At 49.1% G+C, this 25,692-nt stretch overlaps 2 protein-coding genes across 12 annotated transcripts in view; one reads left to right on the top strand and one right to left on the bottom strand.

Annotated features, from left to right (window-relative positions):
- Positions 1–9,251: 9,251 nt before the first annotated feature.
- Positions 9,252–11,747, top strand: INSM1 (INSM transcriptional repressor 1). The gene has a single exon (XM_083519692.1). It carries the CDS (start codon positions 9,374–9,376, stop codon positions 10,724–10,726), a length of 1,353 nt encoding a protein of 450 aa, XP_083375818.1. The 5' UTR covers positions 9,252–9,373; the 3' UTR covers positions 10,727–11,747.
- A 10,849-nt stretch (positions 11,748–22,596) lies between these two features.
- RALGAPA2 (Ral GTPase activating protein catalytic subunit alpha 2) overlaps positions 22,597–25,692 on the bottom strand; it is a 203,393-nt gene continuing 200,297 nt past the window's right edge. For 10 of the 11 annotated variants that reach the window (XR_014529577.1, XR_014529578.1, XM_083518967.1 and 7 more), the window contains one exon: positions 22,597–25,276. Coding sequence is in view for 6 of the 11 variants with exons in the window: in XM_083518967.1 (XP_083375093.1) it covers positions 25,131–25,276 (146 nt within the window). In the remaining 5 variants the exon portion in view is untranslated. The remainder of the gene's footprint in view (positions 25,277–25,692) is intronic. The other variant, XR_014529579.1, reaches the window with a different exon arrangement.

A 25,692-nucleotide genomic window follows, 5' to 3' on the forward strand; every position in this document is an offset into this window, starting at 1 on the left:
CGAGGCGGGGGAGGGCGGCCGCTCGCGTGTCTCTCGCGTGTCCCTCAGGCAGACACAACAACCGCTAATTCCTGCCAGCACAAAGGCCTCCCTCCCGAGGACCTGCTCGGCCCGGGTCAAACACGGCGAGAGCAGGCGCCCATTGTCTCCGCCGAAGAGGCGACAAGAGCCGCCGGGAGGCCCGGCCAAGCGGCAGCCGGGGAGGGACAGGCCGCAGGCTCCTCGGCACCCCAGATGCCGCCGCCGCCGCTTCGGACGCGCGTCTGTCCCCTCATCCCCACGATCACGCGTTCTACTCGGGTCGAGCGCGAACTCCCTTCGCGTTTCGCCACGCAGGCGCCGGGCCCCGTTCGGCCCCTCGCAGCCGCCTTGCGTGGGAAGTGGTAGGCCCCGGCCAGAACGGGGAGCCCGCGGCGAAGAAAAAGCTCCCGCCTTCCTTTCCTCAGGGGAAAAGTCGCCCGGCTCGCTTGGCTCCAGCCTCGGCCTCGCGTCAGGCCGCTGCCCCGCTTGCCAGCGGCATTGGTTCACACGTGGCGAGGGGTAACCCTGATCCGCGATGGGCATTCCAGAGTCTCAGGTGGCTTTGCGAGTTTCTCTCCCTCCTGCTCTTTCTCACTGGTTGTGCGAATGCGACGCGTGGCTTCGTTCGGCCCAGGCGGAAAGTGGAGCTGGCCTTCATGCAGGTCGGGAAAAGGTGTCGAATCGAGTAAGTGTGCCAGGCAGCTCCGGATTCACACTCAGATCATGAGGATGGTATTAAATTTAGACACAGGCTCGGGCCTGGGAAATGCAAAAAGAAAAGAAGAGGAAGGGAAGGGAAAGGCTCGGTGTGAAGGGGGGCTTGAGGGGAATAGCAGGAGAAGCCCCAGTGAATCTGTTTTTGCTGGAACCTCAGATGCTGCTGGATCTTTGATCTGATCTGTTATATTTCTATGCCATTTTTCATTTAAAGGAATCCCAAAGCAGCTTACAAACGATAAATAAAAACAACATGCTAGAACATAATGGAATATCACAAATGCAGCAAATCCTCAGTGAAACAATTTCAATCTATAAAACGCTGCTAACAAAACAACAACTAAAAAATCAGCTAAACATCACAATTAAAGCAGTAGTCATAGTACGTGATTAGCACATCAATACAGTATTTATAACCTAAAAAACAACATTAGCAAAACAGCAAAAAATAAACTAAGCACTGTAAAGTTCATACACACTCTCCCCACCTGCGACTCATAAACGTTCACTCTCTTCACACATCCACATAATGTCTGTGGCAGCACCTCCCTTCTGAAGGTTCCTGGGGCTGGACGTGGGGCAGCAGAGGTGAAAACAACCACCCTAGAGGTCTGGTCCCTTCTGCCTCTGCGCAATGTTTCCTGCCTGGTCCTGGAAGAGGCATCCCATCTTTGTTGCCCTCCTGAGGCACTTTGAACTTGCCCTGGAGCCATTTTTTATTGCCAGGGAGGCAGGCAGGAGGAGGGAGGGCATTTGTCAGCACCCTTGCCAGCCTGGTTCTTACAGTTCTTGGACATCTTTTCAAGGCTCCCCCTCCATTGTGGGAATGTTAAGGAAGGTAGGAGAGGGTATATTGTTTTGATATTATCCCTCCTCACTCACGCTAGTGAGTGAACAGCAGAGCACACTCCCTTTGCAACTTATTGGAAGCAAGTTGATGATTCGTTAGAATCCTTTAATTAAGCTATCCAGTGTGGCTTGTTCCTGGTAAGTTTCCCCTTTATTTCATCTCTTAAAATAATAACAACACAACACAGTTTTCTTTAAAAGTAAGAACAAAGTTTTACTCACATTCAGTTCACAGCAGTAATCTGAAGGCAGGCTTTATCTTGTGGTTACAGTGAAAAGAAGTCTGAGCTACACCTCAGACTTTCTGCCTGTGGGCTCCATCCTGTGGGAAGCTATGTTGAGCCATGGAGAGCGAGAGTCCAAGAGTGAGAGCAGTGCTTTTTTTATGGAGGGACGCAGGGGTACACATTCCCCTAAACGTTTTGTGAATCTGTAAATCCATTTACTGTATTTTTCCCAATTTGAACTATAAAATGGTGATTTTCTTGAGTCAAAATGAGAGTACCCCTAAACATTTTTTGAGGGGGGGGGAAGCACTGAGAGTAAGAGTCCAAGAGAGAGATGGTTGTGTGGCCAGTCCTTTTATCTGATCATCTTGGTTCACACCCATCTACCTGGTCATGCACAGGGGGAAGAAGCTCCAGAGCAGGTATGACAGGAAGTCCTTCCTGTCGAGCCACATCCCCCTGTGTGTCCATTCTAGGCAACAGGAAAGTGTTGTACTTGACTGCTCCCACAAAGCCCTTCTCAGGCAATACAACATACATTTATATAAATAAATTTTATTCAAGCACCCAGAGTCCCAACTTGACACGAAGGTTCTGGAAACTCCGTTGGTAGGGGCTTCGTCATGATGTCTGCAATCAATCTCCTTGGTATGGCAATAAGATAGTTCCGCAAGTCCCTCTTGAATGGCCTCAGATACATAGTGGTACTTCACCCCAATGTGCTTTGTCCTTGCGTGAAATTTCTCACTCTGGAAGAGCTTTAGGTATCTCTGGTTGTCCTCCATCAGACTAAGAGGCCCCTTTCTCACCAACCTAAAGTCCTTGGTTAGTTTATCGAGCCAGGCCATCTATCTGCATGCTTTTGTGGCTGCAATGTATTAGGACTGTGGAATATATTAAGAGTCTGTGGAAGCTGTACAATTCTGTATATAACTGCCCTACGAAATAGGACCATTTCCAAACATAAATACATATCCACCTGTGGATTTATAATCAGTCATACATGCAGCCCAATCTGCATCAGTAAAACCAATCATTTTAGGATTACTAACAGCTGGCAATCTTAATTTACAGTTTATCGTACCACATAAGTACCAAACCACCCTTTTCACACCCACCCAGTCATATTCAGTGGGAGCATTTAACTTTCTACTTAGAATTCCCACAGCACTGGCTAAGTCAGGTATACATGTATTAGTAACAAGATACAAAAGCTTTCCAATCTGTACTCAATGTTGTCTGGCAACTGCTTTAAATCATCTTGATTCCTTAAAAAGTCGGTAGTCATGGGTGTGGCAACTGGGTACGCTTCTTGCATCTGCATGCTTTGGATCAGTTCTGAAATCTTTTGCTTTTGGCTAAGAAGAAATTAACCGCCTTCTCTTTCCACTTGAATTCCAAGTTAGTACTGGATCTTTCCCAGTTCCTTGACTTCTACATCTTTGCTTAAATGCTTCACAACCTGTGTGTAGTCTCTCTCATTTACTATGGCAATGGTCAAATCATCAGCGACGGCAAGAATATAAGAAAATTGTCCATTGTTAGGCTTGGTGTACAAGCATTTGTCTGCGTGCTTTTGCTTGTGCCCAAGTTGTGTTAGCATTTTATGTAGCTTCTGGGTCAAGGCTCTAGCAGCCTGTTTTAAGTCCATAAAGTCCTTTTTGCAGCTTGCACACTAAATGTGCCGCATGTGGTTTAACAAAACCTTTAGGCTGCTTTATGTATATTTCCTCAAAAAATTCTCCATGCAAGAAAGCAGTCTTTCTGTGCCTCATGACCATTTGTTTAGAGGCTACTATGTTTAAAAGTATTCTTACACTGCTATATCTGATGGTTGGAGCGAATTATGGAGTCCTTTGGGTGCCAAAAATGTCTTGGGCCAGTTCTGGGTGGTTTTCCCTTGGGTCCTCACCCCCCTCTTTCTTAGCTGAAGGACAGGGCAGCCCTTGCTCCGGCCCTGCTCAAATGGGCTGGTAGAGGGAAATGTGAGGCTGATGGCAAGGAAGAAGGAGCTGCCTCAAGCAGCAGCAACTGTGCCCAGTCCCAGGTGCAGCCAGGCCTGGCGTCCGGCTTTGAGCTTCCTAGGCCTCATATCCAACCAGAAGCCACTCCTTTCTCCATGGGAGGTTGAGCTGTTGCGCATGCAGCTGGGCACCTGAAAAAACCCGCAGGGACAGTGGGACCTCCACTAGGCTTTCGGGGCTACAGCCAGGTCTCTGAGCCTGTAACCTGTGTGGAGAGGTAGCCCCCCTTCCCCACAGGAGTCTCTCCCCAGCAGGTGCCCTCCTTGTGGCGCTGGACTCTTTTCATTGTCTTATTTGTACCCTGACCTTTTCTCTAAAAAGAGGTTCGAGGAAAGAATAGGAACAGCTAAAAATATAAAAGGGTGGGAAGGGGAAATAATCGTTTTTAAAAAACAATTAAACGTTTATAGAATTCAAATGATATAAGCTACGTTTATGGGAATACGACTCCCATAATCCCCGAGCATAGGCCTCTTTGCCTGGGGCTGATGGGAGCTGGAGTCCAATAACCTGGAAGGCGCCGGACTGGGGAAAGCTGCCCTGGGAAGGATATGGCGAATCAGTGCAGAACGCGCAGAAGCGAAGCTCGGGCAGCCTGATATGCCTGACAATATTAACAGTGCTGCGTTAAGAAAAAGGCCTCCTAGTTCTGTGCCTTCTGCTCGTCTGGGATCCTAGCGCCTCTGCGCACTTCGGCCCGGAGCACTGGAAAGGCAGGAGCTGAGCGCTGAGGTCTGGCTGAGCAATTGGGTCGAATACTGCCAGCAGGCTTTCCTGCCTCTTTCTTCAGCTGTCAAAGCCCGAGTCTAGCTTTTTATTGATAAAAAGTAGCGGCTGACCATCGGAGGAAGGGCTTGGATATTCCCTCGTGGCCACAGCCTTTATCTCCTCGCGGCACAAGAATCCCCTTTGCTCCGCACGAAATGCACACTTTGCAGTACTCAGGAGCTGTGTAAATATAAGTTTTTATTTCTTTAAAAGTATTTGGTCCTAATAACCCGGAGCTGATTTAAAGTAGACCTTGTCAACGTCGGACCCCTCAAATCAGTATGTATAGGGAGGGAAGCAGCTCTTTGCGCAAATCCTTCCATATTCTCAGAGGCGCCCCCTCCTCTAGGGAACCCCGGCACTGGAGCGAGGCTAGACTTGGTCTGCTTTTAAAACTTTCCCTCATTGTGGCATAGTTCCTGTTGGTTTTTTAAAAACGTGAACACTCAAATCATACTCCACGACCCCCCCCCCCTTTATTCAGAAGCTGTCGCCTAGGCTTTAAGAGGGTCACGAAGCGCAGCCTCCAACTATTCTTGCCTTCCCGGCTCTTAGGCTGCCACGACCCAGCGCCGAAGTTTAAGGACTCTCGATTTAGATGGGGCGTGCTGAAAGCTTTCCCCTTGGAGCTGACCAGTTTGTAATTTGGGTTGGATCCACTCTTTGCTATTCTCGAGGTTACAGGATTAGCGTTAAGGGATGGAAGAGGGATGCTCTCTGCATCCTAAATATCTTTTGGGCAGGTTAGGGGAGCAGCACCTTCCTCGCTCTGCGCAAACGGAGTCATTGGACTTCGGCCCACTGTTTCCCACCGCGGCAATTAACAAGGGCATTGATTCTGAAGCGCCTCTGCTCCTTCTGTTTCATCAGGAAAAGCGGGGCAAGCAGGAGGCAACGGGGCTTCTGCAGAGCAGGAACCGCTCCAGGTGCCCCCGCCACGCGCCCCTAACCCCCGCCCGCCTGCTTCAGCTAGTTGCAAATTGAGGCCGCCCGCCACTGCTTGCACCTGCTCTGCAAGAGGGTGCTCGGGAGCGTGCTTTCTTCCTTCCCCTGTTGTTGCGAAAATGCGTTTCGAGTCCTTGTACCAGTTTCAAGTGTTAATGCATTTTTACTGTATGCGACTGAAAAGCAACGAGCCCCGCCATCCCCCCAATTTCAGCTGGCCACGTGGAGCGGGTTGGAGGGGAGAATCAGCAGCACGACCACTACACAAAAAGAAAAGGGTCTTTTGAATCCAAGCGCCTCAATAGCTTTCAATAGATTCCCTTTGGTAAATACATGGCACTCGCTGTTTGAACCTGCTGCCTCCAAAGATGAATTCCTTGTGTTTTATGTGGGGTGGCGTTCCCCCCCTGCTTCTACATTTAGAAAGACGAGGGGCTTAAAAAACAGCAGCACCCTAATGCTTTAGCCCTCTTATCTGCAGTCTACACTATTTAAAAGGATCGTGTTTTTATGTTATTTTTAAATATAAGCTGAAAACGGTAGAAGAGGCCACGGACATAGAATTATAAGTGGGGCAAGAACAGCGTTGTGCGGTGGGCATTCCAGAGGGCTCCTTAATCCGAATTAGGTTGCTGATCCGTCATATTCATATTAGAGGGAAGAATATGCAGGGGGAAGGCCATGGAAGGGAACATGTTGGGAGAATATATATGGACTCCACATCAGAATCACGATTCACTGTCCTCAGCGCCTGAATTTATTGGGGACTCCGAATTCAGCGACCTTTGACGCTTTCCCATCTTTCATTCCTTTTAATCAGCTACTAAAACCACAGGCACAAATCCAGGGAGAACAAGTTCTGGGTAAACTCCGCGGAAATGAACGGAGTGCACAAACTGTTCCGGTCATCTTAACTGGGTTTGTGCAAAAGAAGGTCCGGCTGGAGTGTGTTCTGTTCCTGCGGGTTCGATTTTTATTAAAAGGAGCTCGAAAAGACTGAAATTCGCTAACAACTGAGAGGTTTCAAAGCCCCCCCCCCATCTTGCTGTTACCACTGCTACAGGATAAACCAGGAGGCATAGACCAGTGTTCCGTTTTCTGTGGGATGGGGAAAAAGCCCCGTCTCCTTGCCTGTCGGCGGCTCTGTCAAACCAAAGCACATTGGTGTTCTTGCTAACTTCAGCACCAGGGAGAAAAACAGCTCTGGGCTCGGGATGCTGCGAGCTGCGAACACACCGGCAGGCAGGCAGGAGGGCCAGGAGGACTCCCCCTCGATCTTTCCTCTGTTTTAAGGAGCTATTGAGAGAAAGCTGGAGAAAGTTGAGTCCTCGGTCCCGGCTGCTTCCTTGGCCTGTTGATCAGGATTGGCGGAGCCCCAGTTCCACCCCCCAACCCCCCAGGCAGGATCAGCTATGACTTTGCTGCTGCGTCAACGGAAGGAAGCATCTCGATAGCTTCTGCAGGCGTTGTCTTGTCTGGAGAGGGAAGGCACAGCTCCCCTCTCCCCTTCTCCCCCCTCCATGGTGGGCCCCCCAGCAACACGTGCCTCTTGCTCTTCCAGATTGGCCGCGGTTCCCTTTCAATAGCAAGAGGTTAATTTCCTTGACAAAGGTGACAGGGAGGCAGGGGCGGGGGGAGAGGAGAGGCACAGGGAGACAGGCAGACTCTTTTCTTTCGCCCCTTTTGGCTACTTGATTAGACCCCTTGATTTAGCATCAGATGTCAAACAGCAAAGTGCACGGGCTGGATTAAAATGTATGAGCCTCCTCCGGCCCCATCCTCTCCCTGTCTTTCGCTCGCTCCCTGCCAGAGCCACCGAGGGCGCCTTCATCAACTTTGAAGAAAGTGTGTCAGAACGGCCCGTCCACCAGGAGCCTACTTAAACCAAATTAGCTGGGTTTAGAACCAGCTGATGCCCGAAACCCAAACGCGCTGGGCATAATCCAGGAGGAGCAGGAGGAGTTGGATTCTTCTGCATGAGCTCCTTTGACACGAAGCCGAGGTTTGCGGAGGAGACCTTCTTGCCGGGTTAGGCCTGTAGTGTGGAAGAGCGCGAGTTTCGCCAAGAGAATGAAATTTGCTGCAGGAAGCTCACTTGTGCCAGGCGGGAAAACCTCTGATCGAAGAAGAACAAAAAAGCGCACTGCGGCCACTTCAGGCTGCTTGCTGCTGCTTAGGCGGAAATATGGATCGCTTTGCGCGTCTGAGTGCGCATTGCAATACTGGCGAGCAAGTGTCACCTCGTAGCTCCTGGTGTGGAAAGAAATCTGTTAAGCACGGGACCTCCCTTGCAGGATCCTTTACCATAAACATCTCGAGGAACTGGGAACGGGGAAGAAAAAATGCCCCCCATCACATCCTATTATTAAATAAAGGCTTTTTTGCGCTTGGCAGCTGTCAGGTATCGGCCTGCCCTAAAATTCTGATGTGCATTCACCCCTTGCAGCCTAATCCATAGTTACTAACAGTGTTTTTTCCCCCTTTAAAAATGTTTAGGGGTACTCTCATTTTGACTCAAGAAAACCACCATTTTATAGTGCAGATCCGGACAAAAATACAGATTCACAAAATGTTTAGGGGTATGCTTCCCCCTCGGAAAAAAGCCCTGGTTACTAAGACGTTAGCCCCACGGTGTTCAGTGGGGCAAACTCCCCAGTCAGCGCGTTCCAGATCCCAGCCTTCGACGTGGAAAGACGCGTGCCAAAGAGGCCAGCGACTCCCTGTTGCGCGTGGGGCCGGGCGCGCTCGGTGGGGCCGGTTCCCCTGAGCTCTTTGGGCAAGTGCAAGGCGCCCGCCCATCTCCGGGTTGCCCTCGCCCCTTGCCCGGGGGCGAGGCGCCGAGAGGATGAAGGCGGGGGAGCAGGCCGAGAGGAGGAGGAGACCCAGCGCGGCGCTGACCTGCTTTCGGCCGCGGACAAAGAAAGAGCCCGGCAGCCGAAGCAACAAGGCGCGCGCGCCTGCGCACCTCGACCCCTCTCCGGGGCTGCTGCTGCTCGGCGCCTTCGCCTCGGCCCCCCCCCTCTCTCGGCGCATCTTTCCGCGGGATTCTCCTTGCCCGAAGCCCCCGAAACAATCAGCCCCCCCCCCTCCTCCTCAATTTTCGCCGCTCCCTCGCCTGCATTTTAAACCCTCTCCTTGACATATTTCGGCTCCATTCTTCCCCTTTGTTGCCATTCCGCTCCCGGAGCTGCGCTTCCCTCTCCCCCCCCCCGCTCCCCCGAGGGGCGGCATTGTCATGCTGATGGCTCTTTCGCTCCGGCGCCCCCCGCCCGGGAGACACAAAGGCCCGGCACGTGCGCCTGCCCATAGAGGAGCAGCAGACCGTGACGGGAGGCGGAGCTGGGCGTGTGCCGGGGGGGGGGGGAGGGGGCGCCAGAGAGGGAAGAAAGGAAGGAAGAAAGGAAGAAAGGGAGGGAGGGAAGCGCCCCAGCCCGCAGGTACATCTGCTGCCCTCCACCTCCGCCAGGCGCCCGCCCAGCGCGCCGCCTCAAAGCCCAGGGAGCAGCCGCGGGAAGCGCTGATTGGCTCCGGGCGGAGCAGGAGGCACGAACAATGCTGTCCTCCCCCCTTAAAAAGCGGGCGGCCAGGCCGGGCGACTGGGGGGGCAGCGCGGCCAGGAGGAGGCGGCGGCGGAGGAGCCGCGCTGGTGGGGGCGAGCGAGCGGGCGAGGAAGGAAGGCGGGAAGGCGGCGCGGGCGGGCGAGGCGAGCCTGCGGAAGGAGGACGGGCGACGAGCGGGAGGAGACCCGGACTGGGGCGCCGGCGCCGGCGCTCCCGGGCTGAGGCGGGCAGGCGCCTTGGCACCTCCCGGAGCCGCCCGAGGATGCCCCGCGGTTTCCTGGTGAAGAGGAGCCGCAGACCCACGCCCATCTCCTACCGGACCCGCTGCTGCTGCCCGGCCTCGGCGGCCGCCCAGGAAGGCAACCCGGCGCAGCTCCCGGCGCCCCCGCCGATCCCCGCTCCGCTCTCGGCCTCGCAACCCGCCGAGGCGCCTCTTCTGCTGGCGCCCGCGGCCGCGCCGCACTTCGGGACGCCCGACGGCCCCGCCGCAGCCCCGGCCCCGCCGCCCCTGCGCAGCCCCGCGCGGGCCGTCAGCGAGGAGCGCAGCCTGCACCTGGGCTCGCCGCTCTCGGCCGAGTCCTTTCCGGCGCCCGAGCCTCTGCTCCTGGGCCCCGGGGCCGAGCTCAAGCTCTGGGCGGTCGCGGCCCTCGCCGCCGCCCCGCCGCCGCCGCCCTCCCCGGCTCCGGCGGTGGCCCCGCAGCGCAGCCATGGCCCGAGCCCCAGCGCGTCCAAGCGGCCTCAGGGCCGGAAGGCCAAGGCGGCGCGCAAGCTGCACTTCGAGGATGAGGTGACGACGTCGCCGGTGCTGGGGCTGCGCATCAAAGAGGGCCCCCCCGAGCCCGCCTCGACGGCTCCGCAGCAGCAGCAGCAGCACCAGGCGGGCGCCGGCGGAGGATCGCGCGCGGGCGGCGCGCAGCCGCTGGGCGAGTTCATCTGCCAGCTGTGCAAGGAGCGCTACCCCGACCCGCTGGCCCTGGCGCAGCACAAGTGCTCGCGCATCGTGCGCGTCGAGTACCGCTGCCCCGAGTGCGACAAGCTCTTCAGCTGCCCGGCCAACCTGGCCTCGCACCGCCGCTGGCACAAGCCGCGGCCTCCCAGCGCCGCCAAGCCCAAGGCTGCGGCCGACGAGCCCCCCGCCGCCAAGGGAGGAGGCGGCAGCGGCAGCGAGAGGGACACGCCGAGCCCCGGCAGCGGAGGAGAGCCCGACGGCGGCGGCGGCGGCGAGGAGTTCGCGTGCCCGCGCTGTGCCAAGCGCTTCCGCCGCCAGAGCGCCCTGCGCAAGCACCTGCCCCTGCACCACGAGCCGCTGGACGGGCCGGCCTCGGCGCGGGAGCCCCCGGACGCCTGCGCCCCCGAGGAGGCGGGCGCCCGCCCCAGTCCGCTGAGCTTGCCCGGGGAGTGCCACCCGTGCCCCGTGTGCGGCGAGCCCTTCGCCGGCAAGAGCGCCCAGGAGCGCCACCTGCGCCTGCTCCACGCCGCCCAGGCCTTTCCCTGCAAGTACTGCCCGGCCACCTTCTACAGCTCGCCGGGCCTGACCCGCCACATCAACAAGTGCCACCCGTCGGAGAACCGCCAGGTCATCTTGCTGCAGGTGCCCGTGCGCCCGGCCTGCTAGAGGGAGCCCAGCCGTGCCTTCCCCGCAGCCCTGTCGCCGCCCAGCCCCGGAGGGCTTGCGGGGCAACCGCGGGACTTCGACGCCGGCCCCGGGGGCAGCGCGCACCGTCTCGCAGAACCGCCGGCCTTTTGGCCCCGGAGCATCTCTGCGACGGTGGGTCCGGCTTCTTCTCTTCGCCGCTCCCCTGGAGCGCTGGCTCCGGAGCAGCTCCCTCCTCTACGCCCCCACTGCACTCGCGGGGGCTGCTCCGGGGCCAGAGCTTCAGGCTTGGCTTAAACTTAAGATTCCCCTTTTCTCTCTCCCCCCCCACCCGAAGTCAATCTTGAGAAATGATGGATGCCTTTACACTTCACAGGCTGTGAACTGAACCTTTTCCCCACTTGATTAGCTTTATTATGGCTTGTGAACCGCTGGGATCTGGCTTTACCTTTTCGCTGTGTGTTTTCTTCTCTTTTTTTTAAATTTTCGATGTGAACAAAATCAATCTGCTTAAAGATATAACTTTGGTTAGTATAGCCACAAATGCCTTGACTTTAATCGTTGTTTGTCTCCAAAAAAATGTTGTAGAAGCTGCCTTAATACAATGACATGCCAATCTTTTTATGTTTGTTCCTTTTCGAAGTAGATCTCTATGTTGACGCTTATCTGTATATGTTGATTTATGCGTAATTGTTATTTATTCGTTATTTATTATTAATTATGGTGTTTATTTCTGACGTGCTTTGCCTCTCTCCCACCACCTCCTCCAATTCGCCCCCTCCTGCCATTTCACTGTGCATTTTTAAGTCTTTTTTAAAGGGATCTGTTGAAAAGGGTTTAATTTTTATACCTAGAATAAACATACAACTGCAACCCTTCTCTTCTTGCTTCGAGGGCTCGCGGAGAGCTCAGCTTCCTTTTAGATGCAATCTCTTTTCTACACAATTATTTTCTTAACTGTTAGCTATTTATAGAACGCTTCAATAGAACTGTTTTAACTGTCTAACTATTTACTATTCAAATAAAAGTATTTTCAAATTCAGATACACTTTATTCATTTCTGTTTTCATTTTACATTCATTTCGTACCGTAGCCCTATCTACATTTCCTAGGAAGTAAGTCCCATGCGGTTTAAGGAGGCTTCTTTCTAACCGCATATGCATAGGATTGCAGCCTTATTTCCTAGTAAAAATTCCTGGTTTTCGATTCATGGTTTGTCTCTTTTTAAAATAGCAAAAGCCAATCAAAGTTAATAATCCTTAAACTGGTGGGTCTAATTGACTCCGTAATTATTTATTGTTCAGAGATTGCCTTTTGATAAAGCGTCCAGATTTTAAAAAGCTTAATAGGTAGGTTACAAGGCTCCCACAGCCTCAGCACTGCCGCGCCTCTCCCTTGCCACGGCTCAGCCTTGGAGTCACGCATTAAGGCAGTGAATGGAGGTGCCCCCACCCCAAGGGCCGGGGGGGGGGCGGGCGGGCGGCATCTTTCAGACCAGAGTGCGGGTGTTTTCAGGCAAAGGAGAAATTACGAACCGCTCATGGCAGCCAGCGAGTTGGAGTAGTTTTGCAAGCATCCTTCGGAGTTTCGAGCTCGCCGTGCTGGGGGCGGGAAGTCCCGCTGGGCTGCGGCTCATCCGAGCAGCCCCAGAAACGCTTTTCCAAGGAGGCTTTCGAGGGTTTCAAGTGGCGAAGGTTCGCCCAATGCCTCCTTCCTCTCGCCCTTCGCCGCTCTCGAGAGAAGGGCAGCGTCGAGGGGGCGCCCAGGGAGGTCCCTCTCCGCAGGCGCTTCGCCGCCGGAGCTCCAGGGTCAGCCTGGGACGGGGCGGGGGGGGGGGCAATGCCAAGCGGTGCTTGTTCGCCACGGCGCCTCGCTTATTTCGCGGGGCAAGAGGAAGGAAGGAAAGCCGCGAACCTGCTCCCCGCTGCAGCCCGCCTTGACTTCGCTCCTTTCGCCGAACTTTCGCCCCTCCGCCAATCTTGCGCAGCGCCCCCTCCCACCCCGGGCCATTGGGGGGGGGGAGCCCAGCCGAGCCTCTTGCTGCCCCACGGGCGAGCAAGTGTTTCTCGTGGGCAGCCCGCTCAAGCTTCCTTCAGAAGGCCTTCTCCAGGTATATGAAGCTGAGGGAGAGGCGCTTGGCAAAGGTCACCAGAACGTGCTTCAAAATCGAAACGAGCCCCCCCCCCGCCTCCTCAAAATGGCCACCGCCTCCCTCAGGGGGAGCAGCAGGCCTACGAGGAGGCGTCTGGCCCTTCAGCCCGGCTGCAGGGGCGCCTCAGGGCGCGGAATGGCGGGAAGGCGAGAGGCCTCTTCCCTCAGGCCCAGGGAGGCGGAGTAGGCCCAGGCCAAGGGAGCAGCAGCAGCAGCGCTGGCCCAATATATTTTGTCACCTGAGGAGAACCACAAAATGGCGCCCCCCTCCCTGCCGAGCCAAAAGAGGCGAGGGAAGATCACATCAGGAACAAGGGAGGGAGGTACTAAAGATGGAGGATTCCGTGACTCTACATTGGGATCTGCTACCCCCACTGTGGATTTTGCTGCCTGAGGCTCTCCCTGGAGTTGACCTCTGAGCCAATGCCCTCGTTTTGGGGAGAGAACAGAGGCCCCTTTTCCTCCTTCACAGGTGGGCAGAGAAAGGTAGCAAGCAGGCATAAGAGAAGAGAATCCTCATTAGCTCTGTCTTCTCAGGTTTGGCCATATTGTTTGTTTCCGCACTCCAGGCGGGGAAAGGAGGATGAGCAAGGAGGCCAAAAAGGCAAAAAAGGAGAAGGGCCTTTGTAGCCAAGGGGGATTTGGACCCAGGGTCAAAGGCTTGCTCTTAGATATTTCATTTTTTAAAAGAGGGGGACATCTGGAGTTTAACATCCAGAGGGCAAACAGGTTGGCTACTATCCCTTTCTAATAACATTTCTTGTACTTATTTATTTATGCCAAGTAATAGGTGATTTATTCCTCAAGAGCACCTGTGATCTGAAATTGGGGCAGGGTGGAGGGAGAAGGGAAGGAATGGGATAGTCCCCCTTAAATAGTGATTTTGTGAGCCTTTGTAAGCACATGAAATCATAGCTGACAAGTGTCCCTTATTTGAAGGGACAGTCCCTTATTCCAGCGCCATGTCCCGCTGCTGTCCCTTATTGATGGATGTCCCTTAAATGATGTCCCTTAAATTTCAAAGGAAGCAGCTCCTCTCCCTCCCTCCCTCCCTCCCTCCCTCCCTGCCGGCCAGAGAGGAGGGAGGCTCCAACTGTGTTGCTTGGCTGTGTTGCTCACCCAATAAGAAGTCTAAGAAGAACGACTGGGGGGTGGAGCTTGCATGCCTTGTGTGTGGCTAGTTAATGCAAGCTGAGGAGGTTTTTGAATGCTGGACGCCATTTTGTTGCACGTGCTGCTGCAAACTTTGCAGTGCAAAGCCAGGCCGGGGAGCCATCTTAAGTTGAGGCTGCATAGGCCTTGTGGTGCATGTGATTCAGATTCTATTCAGTTGAACCTCTGGTTACAAAGTTGGTTGGACAGTGTTCTCGAAGCTACCAGCATGAGTTTGACCAGACTGCAGGAGGACAGGAAGACTGGAGTGCCTGGAACAGGTGAGGCCGCAGGTCCCTTATTTTGGCTGCAGGTCCCTTATTTTCAAGGCTGCTCGTCCCTTATTTTCAAATCTGTAAGTTGACAGCTATGCATGAAATGAGCACAGGTGTTGGGCCCAATCCAGCGGAAGATTGTTCTTCAAGTGAATAGAAGCTGCACAGGCAGTGGTAGCTTGTGCCCATTGGGTTGAGAGTTGCACAATTGGCATTTGCCACTTTAAAGCCATGGATCATTATTTGTTCAGCCTGTACAGTTTCCTGCTCAGTGCCACTTCATTGCTCGTTTGCAGTGGAAGACTAGGCTCACCGAAAGGAAGAGAAGATGAATTTTAGAACACTTTCTCCCAAGGTTATTCCCTGGTTTGCAAAATAATGAACCTTTCAACCTTTTCTGAGACGCCCTTTCCTTTAGCATCATAGGGAGAAATTTCATGTCATCTGCATTGTTTTCCCCGTAGAGTCAGCCCACAAATTCAGCTGCCAATGAACCACTGAGCATAAAGTGATAGGCAGGCATATGTGTTCCTGACCTCAGCCGCACATTGCAACTGTGCCTTCAAAGTACTCTAAAACCAATAATGGCAAAATTACTAATTTTCCCCTAACCAAAAGATGGAAGTATCTCAGGGTGCTTTCAAGAGTTTTCACCTAGGACACCCCCTCTCTTTTAAAGAAGACCAGATGTAAACACGCAGTAGTCTGCTTTTCTCACCTCTGCAGCAGAAACTGTGCCTGCTTGAATTCCTTCTTCTAGTGCATGCTTTTAAAATTTACAGGAAACCTTTCTTCCTTTGCAGCATCAGAAACTGGAACCTACAAGAAGAGTGAAACTTAATGGTGGGGGAAATAGGGTAATCTTTTATTGATTTAAAATATTTATCCCCTGCTTTTCGTAAACAAAGCTTAAGGTGGCTAACAACAATAATTAAAGCAATTATAAAATAACAGTAAAATAGTAAAAGCAGCAAAATTAAAAGTACAAACTGCAATTAAGTAAGTGAACTTCTAGCAAATCAAGACCAAATCATGGAGAATGCAAGCACTCATGGTCCAGAAGCCTTATCCTAAAAGAAAAGTGTTCAACAACCTAGTGCTAAAAGGGGGGCAAGATAAGTCTAGGGAGGGAGTTATGGAACCTGGGCACAGCAGGTTCTGACACACTGTCTCAGCTGAATATACTTTTAGGGACAATGACACACATTAGGAAGGTCTGAGATCAGCAGAGAAAATAATTGAAATTCATTGCTTTTAAAAACTTTTTTATTGTGAGGATTAAGCTTAGAATGTGACACTTGTCTTGAGGTTTAGTTCTTGGGGATGTTTTCTTCACTTGGGGGCTTTAGCTGTGCAATTTCATCAGCATAATGTGTGATGTGCTATACAGTGGCACCTCAGGTTAAGAACTTAATTTGTTCTGGAGGTCTGTTCTTAACCTGAAACTGTTCTTAACCTGAAGCACGACTTTAGCTAATGGGGCCTCCTGCTGCCACCGTGCCGCCAGAGCACGATTTCTGTTCTCATCCTGAAGCAAAGTTCTTAACCTGAGGTAATATTTCTGGGTTAGCCGAGTCTGTAACCTGAAGCATATGTAACCTGAAGTGTATTTAACCCGAGTTACCACTGTAGTGCTTCATAGTTTCTGATCAACAGTGTTAAAATTGCCACTATTAAGTTTTTTTGTTGTAATTCTATATATACACAGTTACCTGAGAGTAAGTTCTATTGAAATCAGTTGTGTATACAATTGCTTTGAGGGATAGATTGAACAACACAGGTCAGTTTACTTCCAAATAAGCATGCATAGGATTGTACTGCCTATGGGGGAGGAAGCTGACTTAGGAGACTTGGTAGACACAGGGGAATTGCTAACTTCTGTTGTAATGGCACGTCATGGTTGTGATGAACTGAATGCTTCTAAATATATGCAGGGGACTGTGTGCATTTTGAATTCACCTTTCAGGCACTTAGTTAATATACATGGAATAGTGCTTTAATAAGTTTACTTATCAAAGAAGTTACCTGTTGGCATGCAATATTTGTGTTCAGGATGGAAGAGAAGGACCTGCTCTGCTGCTGTGCATTTACACACAGCATGGAGAGGCATATGGACTGAGGCTATATAAGGCTATGCCACTTCCTCCCCACCTCTTCAGTTTCCAGCAACCACCTTACCCTCCTAGCACTCAGTGTAGGAACTTTGCAGGTTGCCCAAGGGACCAAGTAGGAGCTTTTTGCCTGCATGCATATTGGCCTGGTGAATGGTCTTCTACTGCTTTATTCTATACTGTATTTGGGAAATTGGTTAGTTGGTGGTGCCATTCAATTGGTTAATTTGGTCACTTATGGAGGCAGTGACATCACGGCGAGGCATGATGGAATTTATTTTGTGCTGATGGAATAGGACTAAAAGATTGGAATTAGGGTGATGCTTAATAGATCTATTGCCTGGTATATACTGTAGGGCTGGGTGATATTGCCAGCTAAACTTTGCTATATCAGATGTTGGATGTTGGAAGGAGGTGGGAAGGAAGAAGACAGTTAATGTAACTGTGTGCAGCTTCTGCCTCTTCCTGGTGAAGCTGGGCGGACAGCACTGCTCTGGGTGGAGCGCAGCACCCAGAGTGCTGCAATGTCATGGTAAAGGTAAAAAAAGATAAAGGACTCCTGGATGGTTAAGTCCAGTCAAAGGCGACCATGGGGTTGCGGCGCTCATCTTGCTTTCAGGCTGCGGGAGCTGGCGTTTGTCTACAGACAGCTTTCCGTGTCATGACTGAACTGCTTCTGGTGCAACGGAACACCGTGACAGAAACCAGAGCGCATGGGTGGCGCTGTGGTCTAAACCACTGAGCCTCTTGGGCTTGCTGATCAGAAGGTTGGTGGTTCGAATCCCCGCGACGAAGTGAGCTCCCGTTGCTCTGTCCCAGCTCCTGCCAACCTAGCAATTCGAAAGCATGCCAGTGCAAGTAGATAAATAGGGACTGCTGCAGCGGGAAGGTAAATGGCATGGCATGGTACCACAGAGCTGCTGGCCTCCCCAGAACTGCCAGCTGTGGCTCACCCCAATGATAGTCTTGCTGCACAAGTGGCAGCTACTGGGAGCCACCATTCCACGGGGTGAGGAGGAACGGAGGGAGGAGGCAGCCTGCCAATGCTAACGCAGCCGGGGGGGGGGGAACCAACACACTGGAAGGCTGGCTGGCAGGCAAGCCCCACTCCCAAGGCCAGCAATTGGGCTGCGGAGGGAAGGAGGGAGGGAGTGGGTGAGCATCAGGCGGCCTGACTGAAGGGCGTGATGTTGGCTGCAAGCAGGCCAGGGGATTCGCGATACATTGCCTGACTGGAAATTCTGAAATCGCTCTTGTGATTTTACATTTAAATCAAATGTATTGATACGTCGCCCAGGCCTAATATGCTGCATAATTTTAAATTAATCTTCTAATGCCACAATTAACTGCAGTAACTTGGAGTGTAAATGGCCTGGGTACAACAATTAAAAGAATAAGGTTTGCTTTAAAGCAAGATAACCCAGAGCTTATTTTTTTAAAAAGAGACTTTTTTTAAAAAAAAATGAAACACAATACTGTTACAAAATCCTTCCAAGTGGAGGTGGAGATTGGTACGCCTTACAAGGTACTTCCAAAAGTAGAGGGTCAGCAATCTAGAATTCACCCAAACTTGAGTTTCAGTTAAAAGTTATACTAAGTGACACTAATGGAAGATTTAGCTGCTTCAAATGTCAGTTAGATAACTCCTGTCTGACACTGTGTTCTATTTATGTACCTAATACCCAACAAAAACAGTTTCTGGATGAAGCTTTTATATTACTTCATAACATAATTCCTCACACAATTGGCTGCTTTTCCTCTTACTTCATTAAGACTAAAATGGGGAAAATACTTTGGGGAAGAATCAGAGGAACAGCTCTGGGAACATATTTGGGATAATAATAATATTTTTATTATTTATACCCTGCCCATCTGGCTGAGCTGTCCCATAAACTACATTCAGATCCATCTCAATAAGAACTTGAGATAATGCTTTAAAGATGGCACATCGCTGGTACATGTGCCCCAACAGATTATACAGAATTAATCATAACACATCAAATCTTTGCTGGTGGGAATGCAATTTACCTGGCTCTCTAGTACACATGTGGTCATTTTTGGGGTAGCCCTTAATAAGCAAAGGATTTTAGGTATACAAAAAACAGATTAGGGCTGAGCAATATCTGCTTTTCAACATCAGTGGCTAAACATTGGTCCTGTATACCTGAAGGAGCGTCTCTGCCCCCATCATTCAGCCCGGACACTGAGGTCCAGCACCGATGGCCTTCTGGCGGTTCCCTCACTGCGAGAAGCCAAGTTACAGGGAACCAGGCAGAGGGCCTTCTTGGTAGTTGTGCCTGCCCTGTGGAACGCTCTCCCATCAGGTGTCAAGGCAATAAGCAACTATCTTACTTTTAAAAGACATCTGAAGGCAGCCCTGTTCAGGGAAGTTTTTAATGTTTAATGCTGTATTGTGTTTTAATATTCGGTTGGGAGCCGCCCAGAGTGGCTGGGGAAACCCAGCCAGATGGGTGGGGTATTATTATTAATAATAATAATATTCCAATACTGCATATCACAATGTCTGAAATTGGAGATCAGGTGGGGGGATGAGTGAAGGAGCAGCCATGGAGATCAGATGGGGGTGGGAGATGAGGAAGGGGAGTCACTTCCACTGCATGGTTTGAGTGGGAGGAGATTGGGATGGGGGGTGCATCAAGTCATGATCAGCGGGGCAGCCAGGGAAGATGCACGTCCACTGTGGCTGCTGCTGCTTTCCTGCTGACTGAGAAAAGCCGCTCTGCCTCAGTGCCAGGGGAAGGTAGTGCCACAGTTCCTTGAATGAGGGTGATCAGCTGCCCTGTTCTCCATAAGCGTGAGGGAAGGCAGCTCAGATCAGCAGTGTTATCGGCTGAGATCATCATGTGATATTGACAACACCTTGAAATTGGCTGCTCTGCTCTCTCTCATGCGAGGAGTGATATATTGCTGCGTATTGCCGGGTCAAATTTGCTATTGCGGTGTGATTTCCAAACTGGTTTGGGCCAATACATTGAAAAATTGCAAAGCACTAGAACAGATCATAAAATTTGTGATATTACCATGCAAAAACCACAAATATTTAGTTGGGGGGAGGCAAGGGATGGGGCTGTGGGTGTATTTGGACTGCTAATTGGGAACCACTGTCATAGGGTGTTTACTCTAACCCAGGGGCCAGCAACCTTTTTCAACCGTGGGCTCGTCCACCGTCCATCAGACCATGAGGTGGGCCGGAATATATTTTGAAGACAAAAAATGAATGAATTCCTATGCCCGACAAATAACCCAGAGATGCATTTTAAATAAAAGCGCACATTCTACTCATGTAAAAACACCAGGCAGGCCCGACAAATAACCCAGAGATGCATTTTAAATAAAAGGACAATCATGTAAAAACACGCTGATTCCTGAACCGTCCGTGGGCCAGATTGAGAAGGTGATTGGGCCACGGACCTTAGGTTGCCTACCCCTGGTCTAACCAGATCTAATGTGTTGCCTTCTCAATTGCTTTGGGGGAGATTTGTTGGTGTTTTTCTCTTGAGGTTTTGTGCTACTAAGAACCAAGAGGTGGAATCTGTGGAATGTATGCCTTTGTTTTGTAATTTTTATGTTGGAGCTTGTTAGCAAATGATTGCCAATTTACTGGCTAAACAAGCAGGCAGGTAGCTCAATGTAGTGTTAATTACTTGGAGATAAAATACCATGGGTATCATAGAAAGTAGCCAAATTTTTATTAGTGACAATGAGGACAAAGAGATGAATAACCACCCAAAGTTGGAAAGAAAATTTTCAGGGGCTACTTAGGTTATCTTCTATAGATGAAACTTTAGCCAGTACCATTTAAATTATATTTTGCATTGCATTTTGCTCCGCCCATAAGGCTATGGTGTACTGTATGCTTTTATTTTTGGTCTTATTGCTGATCTGTTGAAAATAATAAACTGATGATGATGCAGAGGTGCTGACTCAGGAATGAGATGGGGGCCTGGCTGCACATGCACAACATAACATCCGGGCATCACATGTGACGCTGTGACATGCACAGCACCGGATGTCAGAGGCGACGCTGTCACACACAATGTCCAATCGTTGCACAGCAGCTTGGCTTCCATGGCATGTGGCGCCTCCCCCTCCTGCCACCACAATGGGTTGGGGGCTGCTTCCCTTTCGTGGCAGGAGGAGGAGCTGAGCTGCCCCCGTGTTCCTGGCTCCTTCAATCTTGTGTGACCATGCGATGCCTAGACGTCGGCTGTGATGCTGTTGTGTGTTACAGCTCAGCTTCTATTGACAGCAGCTCCTCCTCTTCCTCCTCCTGCCCATGCCATGGGCTGGGGGCTGCTTCTCCTGTGTGGCACGTTGTGTGCCTGGACGTGTGTGATGGCGTTGTGTCTGGGCATTGCGTCCAATGTTTGGGTGTCACACAAGACTTTGTGATGTCATGTAGCCCCCCACAAACAAATATGTCCCCCCCCCAAGGTAACCACCCCCCAGGAGTTGGCTTTCCTGTGATGAAGTAATATTTTTACAGTAACAAGCATAGCAAGAATTGGGCACAAACAAAGTAATTTAAGTCCAGATGACTGATCCTCTTCACTAGCTGGTGTGATTATTAAAGCAGTAATGATCAGAACAGCAGTGGGAACAAGATAAATTAAACGAACAGAGTGCCAGGTGACCAGCTAATCTTGAATAAACAGAGCACCCACTTCACATTAAAATGGGGCAGCTTTGCTAACAGGATCCTTTGTCTAATGCTTTCAGCCATATTAGAGTTCTGTTTGATGGAAGTAATGGATGGAAGTAGAATGTATGAAAGTAAAAGGTCTGATCAAGCCGCATTAACTACACCAAACTTTTAAGATCAGAAATTTTGCTTTGGCGTAGGGGTGACCCAAGGCACAGATATGTAGGCTCAGTGCACAGGGAATTGTGGGGGAGAAAGAGATGGGAAGCTGTACCTTCTGTACTGGAGCACAGGAAATCTTGCTTCAGACTCCTTACAATTAAGGATTTACCCCCTCACTATTGTGATGTCAGTAGTTAATAGCTATAGAAAAAGGAACAACCATTCTAGTGATTAAAGGTTTCATAAAGTAATTCAGGAACTCCATTTTACTCCCACAATTTCTGTTGCATTTGATACACGTAGTCTAAATGATGTAAGGTAAAAAACAGATGATGGGGAACTTTAGGCAGTCCAAATGTTGATGGACTGATGGCCATTCACAGTGGGGCTGGCAAGACATGCCCAACAACTTCTAGAGGACCACTCCCCATCCCTGTGCTAGATTATGTGAGGTGGGAGTAGAACGTGAGGCTTGATGGTGGATAATAGCAGCTATTCAGATCCTGTTGTGTTCTGTGAGCTGGAAGCCAAAAAGCTGGTTCGGATGGAAAACAGAGACATAATTGGGGCCTCTGTTTTCCATCTGAACCAGCCTTTTGGCTTCCAAAAACATTTCAGCCTACCCAGACCCTAAAGTAATCTGCAGGTAAAGCTAAGAAACAGAATCTGGGCTGCAATTATCTCGGTCCCTGCCACCACCACCATAATAACTGCCACTACAAGATGGGGAAATGAAAGTCAAAACAGGTAGAAAATGTCTTTGCTTTTTTGTGTGTCCAAGGTGGAGGATGACCAATCAGCATTCTTTGGCCCCAGATCAAACTTAGTCATCACTGGGCTGTTTTTGGAGTTCCCTCAACAATATCTTGTTCTTCTGTAAGCCTCAGGTTATTTCCCAAACTGCTAAAACTTCTCTCCTGTGAATGTGTGGTGCTTTTTTTTGTTACATAAACATCGGCACCCACAGCCTGAACACTGGAAATAGAGGAAATGAAAGATTGCAGTCTATTCCTGCATGCATATGTTATCTGAGCCTATGGTTAGGGGGTTGAAAACTTCTCAGAGTCAGGAGTTCCTACCCAGCTAAGTCTTACTTTATGTGCATTAAAATACCCCAACTACTTTAAACCCCTGTGCATTCACCATCCATGTATAAGACAACACCCAATTTTTGACTTTTTTTAAAGCAAAAAAATTGCCTTATACATGGAAAAATAAAGTTAATGGCAATTGGACATATTATCATCATGCTGCTTGCCTACATTTCCCAGAAGCATGTGAATTTCATGCTAACAGAACGAAGTTCAGTGTTTAATTTGGAGGGTGTGCACCTCAAACAGTAAATTCCTTGGTAATCAAACAGTAACTTGATTCTAGTTTATTATTTCCTTGATTTTATTATTAGTTTTGTGTTTTAACTACTATAAAATATTGCCATCAATAGCTTTCAAACAATTTTTACTAAGAATAAATAAATAATTGCAGACATGAAAATAGGTAGACTGTAAATTAATATATTCACAAGTTTTAAGTAAAATAACACCACCACCAAACTGTTGCCACTGGGGCATACAGTTTGAGTTGTAGTTGGTGGGGTGCAGGGGGGTGTCCCTTCCGATTAAAATACACATAGGGACATCACATTTTGAGATTGCATTTCAGTGTTAAACAGAGAAAAATAAACAAATTCTACATCAGATATACAGATTGTTTAAAGCAGACCTAACAAATCAAAGAAGTCACAGGGATTGGATGCACCCCCCTTTTTTTACTGGCCAAGGAAATCAATCTCACAGTCTAATGTATCTCAAAACTCTTAACAAACACTTAGAACCACCAAAGAGGACATAATTTTCATCTCAGTGAATAGCAGTAGTTGACTGAAGTCAGCTAAATAACTCTGGGAGTGGGCTCAAAGTAAGCCCATGAAACTTTCCAGATACATGCACCTTAGTAGTCAGAAATAGGGCTGCTGTATTCATTTCAGTGTCAAGAAATGCTTTGCATTTACTGCAGGTGGTACTGATGCCACACTGGATTGAGGTTGCTGACTTCAAAAGAGCAAGAATTCCACACACCACCACCAGTTCCTAACAATGTTGTTCCTGAAAGGTGTTGCTTTTACTGCAAAGTTTAATGTATATTAGCAGGCCTGGGAGAAAATGGCTTCAAGCTATTTCAATCCAATTTACTCTCGGGGCAATTTTTAAATGTATTTTTCATCCTTAAACCTTTATCACTGAGTGGTTGGGTTGTGCAAAATTTTCAGTTTGTCACTTAAAAATATGTAGCTCTCAAAGTCTCCAGGTCACATACGAAATTAAGAATACTTTCAATCTGAAAGCATAGCTATAAGCAGTAGTATTTGGAAATATGTTATATAAGACACTACTGTTTTTTTCCTTCCACGCCAATGGAAAAAGAGGTTAGCTATTAGCTATAATAACTAGAAGCACTATCTAGTGAACAGTTTTCCCCAACATGAAAATATGTGCAACAAAACAAAATTCATGACAAAATAACAAAGAAGAAAGATCAAGCTATCCACATCTAATCTGTAGCAAAGTGACAACTTGGTAAAAATGCCTAATCACAGAGGGCACCATAATTTGGTGCTGCAATGAGTGAGGAGCCTCCAAATCCACAGCAATTAATGTTGCGGTTAGGGATGGGATGGTCACACGAGTATTTTCTACACAAAGTGTCTGGGCAAGAATTGGATAGGAAAGACCAGTGTGATTTGCTACATGCATAACAAGAAAATAATGGTCTGCACTAGCACAGCTCATAGATACAGCTAGGTCTGATTGCTTAGTTGGATAAACATTTCCTTAGGTCATACTGGAAGTCCTAAGCAAGAAGGCGAGAGGGTACATGATCCTGAACTGCTGCACATTTCAAGACTGCATGAACCAGCTTTATCTTCATAATGTATGCGGATGTTCTGGATTGATTTCACGATAAACGTTATATTGATCCACATTTTTCCAGAAGGTCAACCAAGCAGTCTTTCTATACTGATCAAGTAGCAAGTGCTTCTAGACATGATTAAATCACACCACGCTAATCATGTGGAGTAAGAAAGTATTTAACTTTGGTCCAATTTTATCATGAATGATATTAAGAAACAGAAACTGAGTTGGCATGTGCCATATTTAACTTACCCAAAGTGAGATTTAAATGACCTAGTAATGTATGTCTTGTATATAAAACAACATTATTTCTGTTTTTTATTTTTACTACCAGTGTTTATATTATAACAGTTACTCAGAACAGTTATTGTTGAAGTGTACTTAGTTATGCACAGAAGAATGGTCTTTGGAAAGAAATAGTGGGAAAGAAATAGTGTGTCTGAAGATATATTGAAAAGCAGAATCACCTATCCATATTTGGGCACATTCCAACCAAAGTGAAGCTCTTTGCAAAGTTCCATTGATTTCAAAAGAAGAGAATTAGTAAACCATGCTCTCATCTCCCTATTGGCATCAGTGGGACTTAAAAAGTACATCACTTGGCTAAATTGGCATTTCATCAGCAAACTAAAAATTCCACCTACTAAATTTCAAATTATAATGCAATTTAAATGTCACAACCAAGAAATTCATTGGTTTTCAGTTCTACAATCTCTACTAGTAAAACAAGAAAATAGGGTTACAGTTAAATGGTAAACTTGCCAAAAGAGCTCTTGACTTCATTGGTTCCAGTGGCAGAAATTATCAAGTGAAAGGCATGTTGCATAATTCAGATGATCCACATGAAAATGTTAAGTTTGAAACTTCAGGAATCATAATTTTATATGAAAATGTAGTTCATTAGGCAGTATCCAAATATTTCCAGTGCCAGGAATATAGTTAATGAAAGGAGACTTAAAGTATATGTCTCCTGACATTGTTTTCAGCTTTGAAAGTGCTTTAACTTGAAGATTTACTGAGCGTGCTCGCAGATCGGCGCAGCTTCCCAGAGAGCTTGTTTTTTGACAGTGTTGGTGGCATCTGCTCTGCTGGCTCTGTCCCTACAGATGTGGCAAGGTCAGCACTCAGACTTGTAGTGAGACAGCCTAAAAATAAGGAAAATCCTATTAGAATCAAAAGGGTTTAAAAAACCAACATACATTTCACTGGTTGAGAACAATGTAAGAAGCATAATCCTTAGAGAAGTCCAAGAAATCCACGTAGAAACCATACAATACTTGCAAATGGCCAACTTATCTTCTTGGGCCTTCCTGCACTCCAGGTTCCAGCTTTTTGTCTTTACAAGAAAGGGCAAGGATTTCCCCTATATACAGGACCATGGCACAAGACCAGCCTCCACTGACATTGTCCCTATCATCAGGATGATGGGGTGCTTGCTGCTATGCTGACACTATAGTTGCAGTCCTCTCCAGAAAATTGGTATGGATTTTGATTGTCTGTATGTGGGAGTATCCAGAAAAGGTGCATGTAAGCAAGCACATTTAAGCTGTATCGAAGAAAA

Source organism: Podarcis liolepis (assembly GCF_965112155.1).
Source record: "Podarcis liolepis genome assembly, chromosome: 8".
Classification (NCBI taxonomy): domain Eukaryota; kingdom Metazoa; phylum Chordata; class Lepidosauria; order Squamata; family Lacertidae; genus Podarcis; species Podarcis liolepis.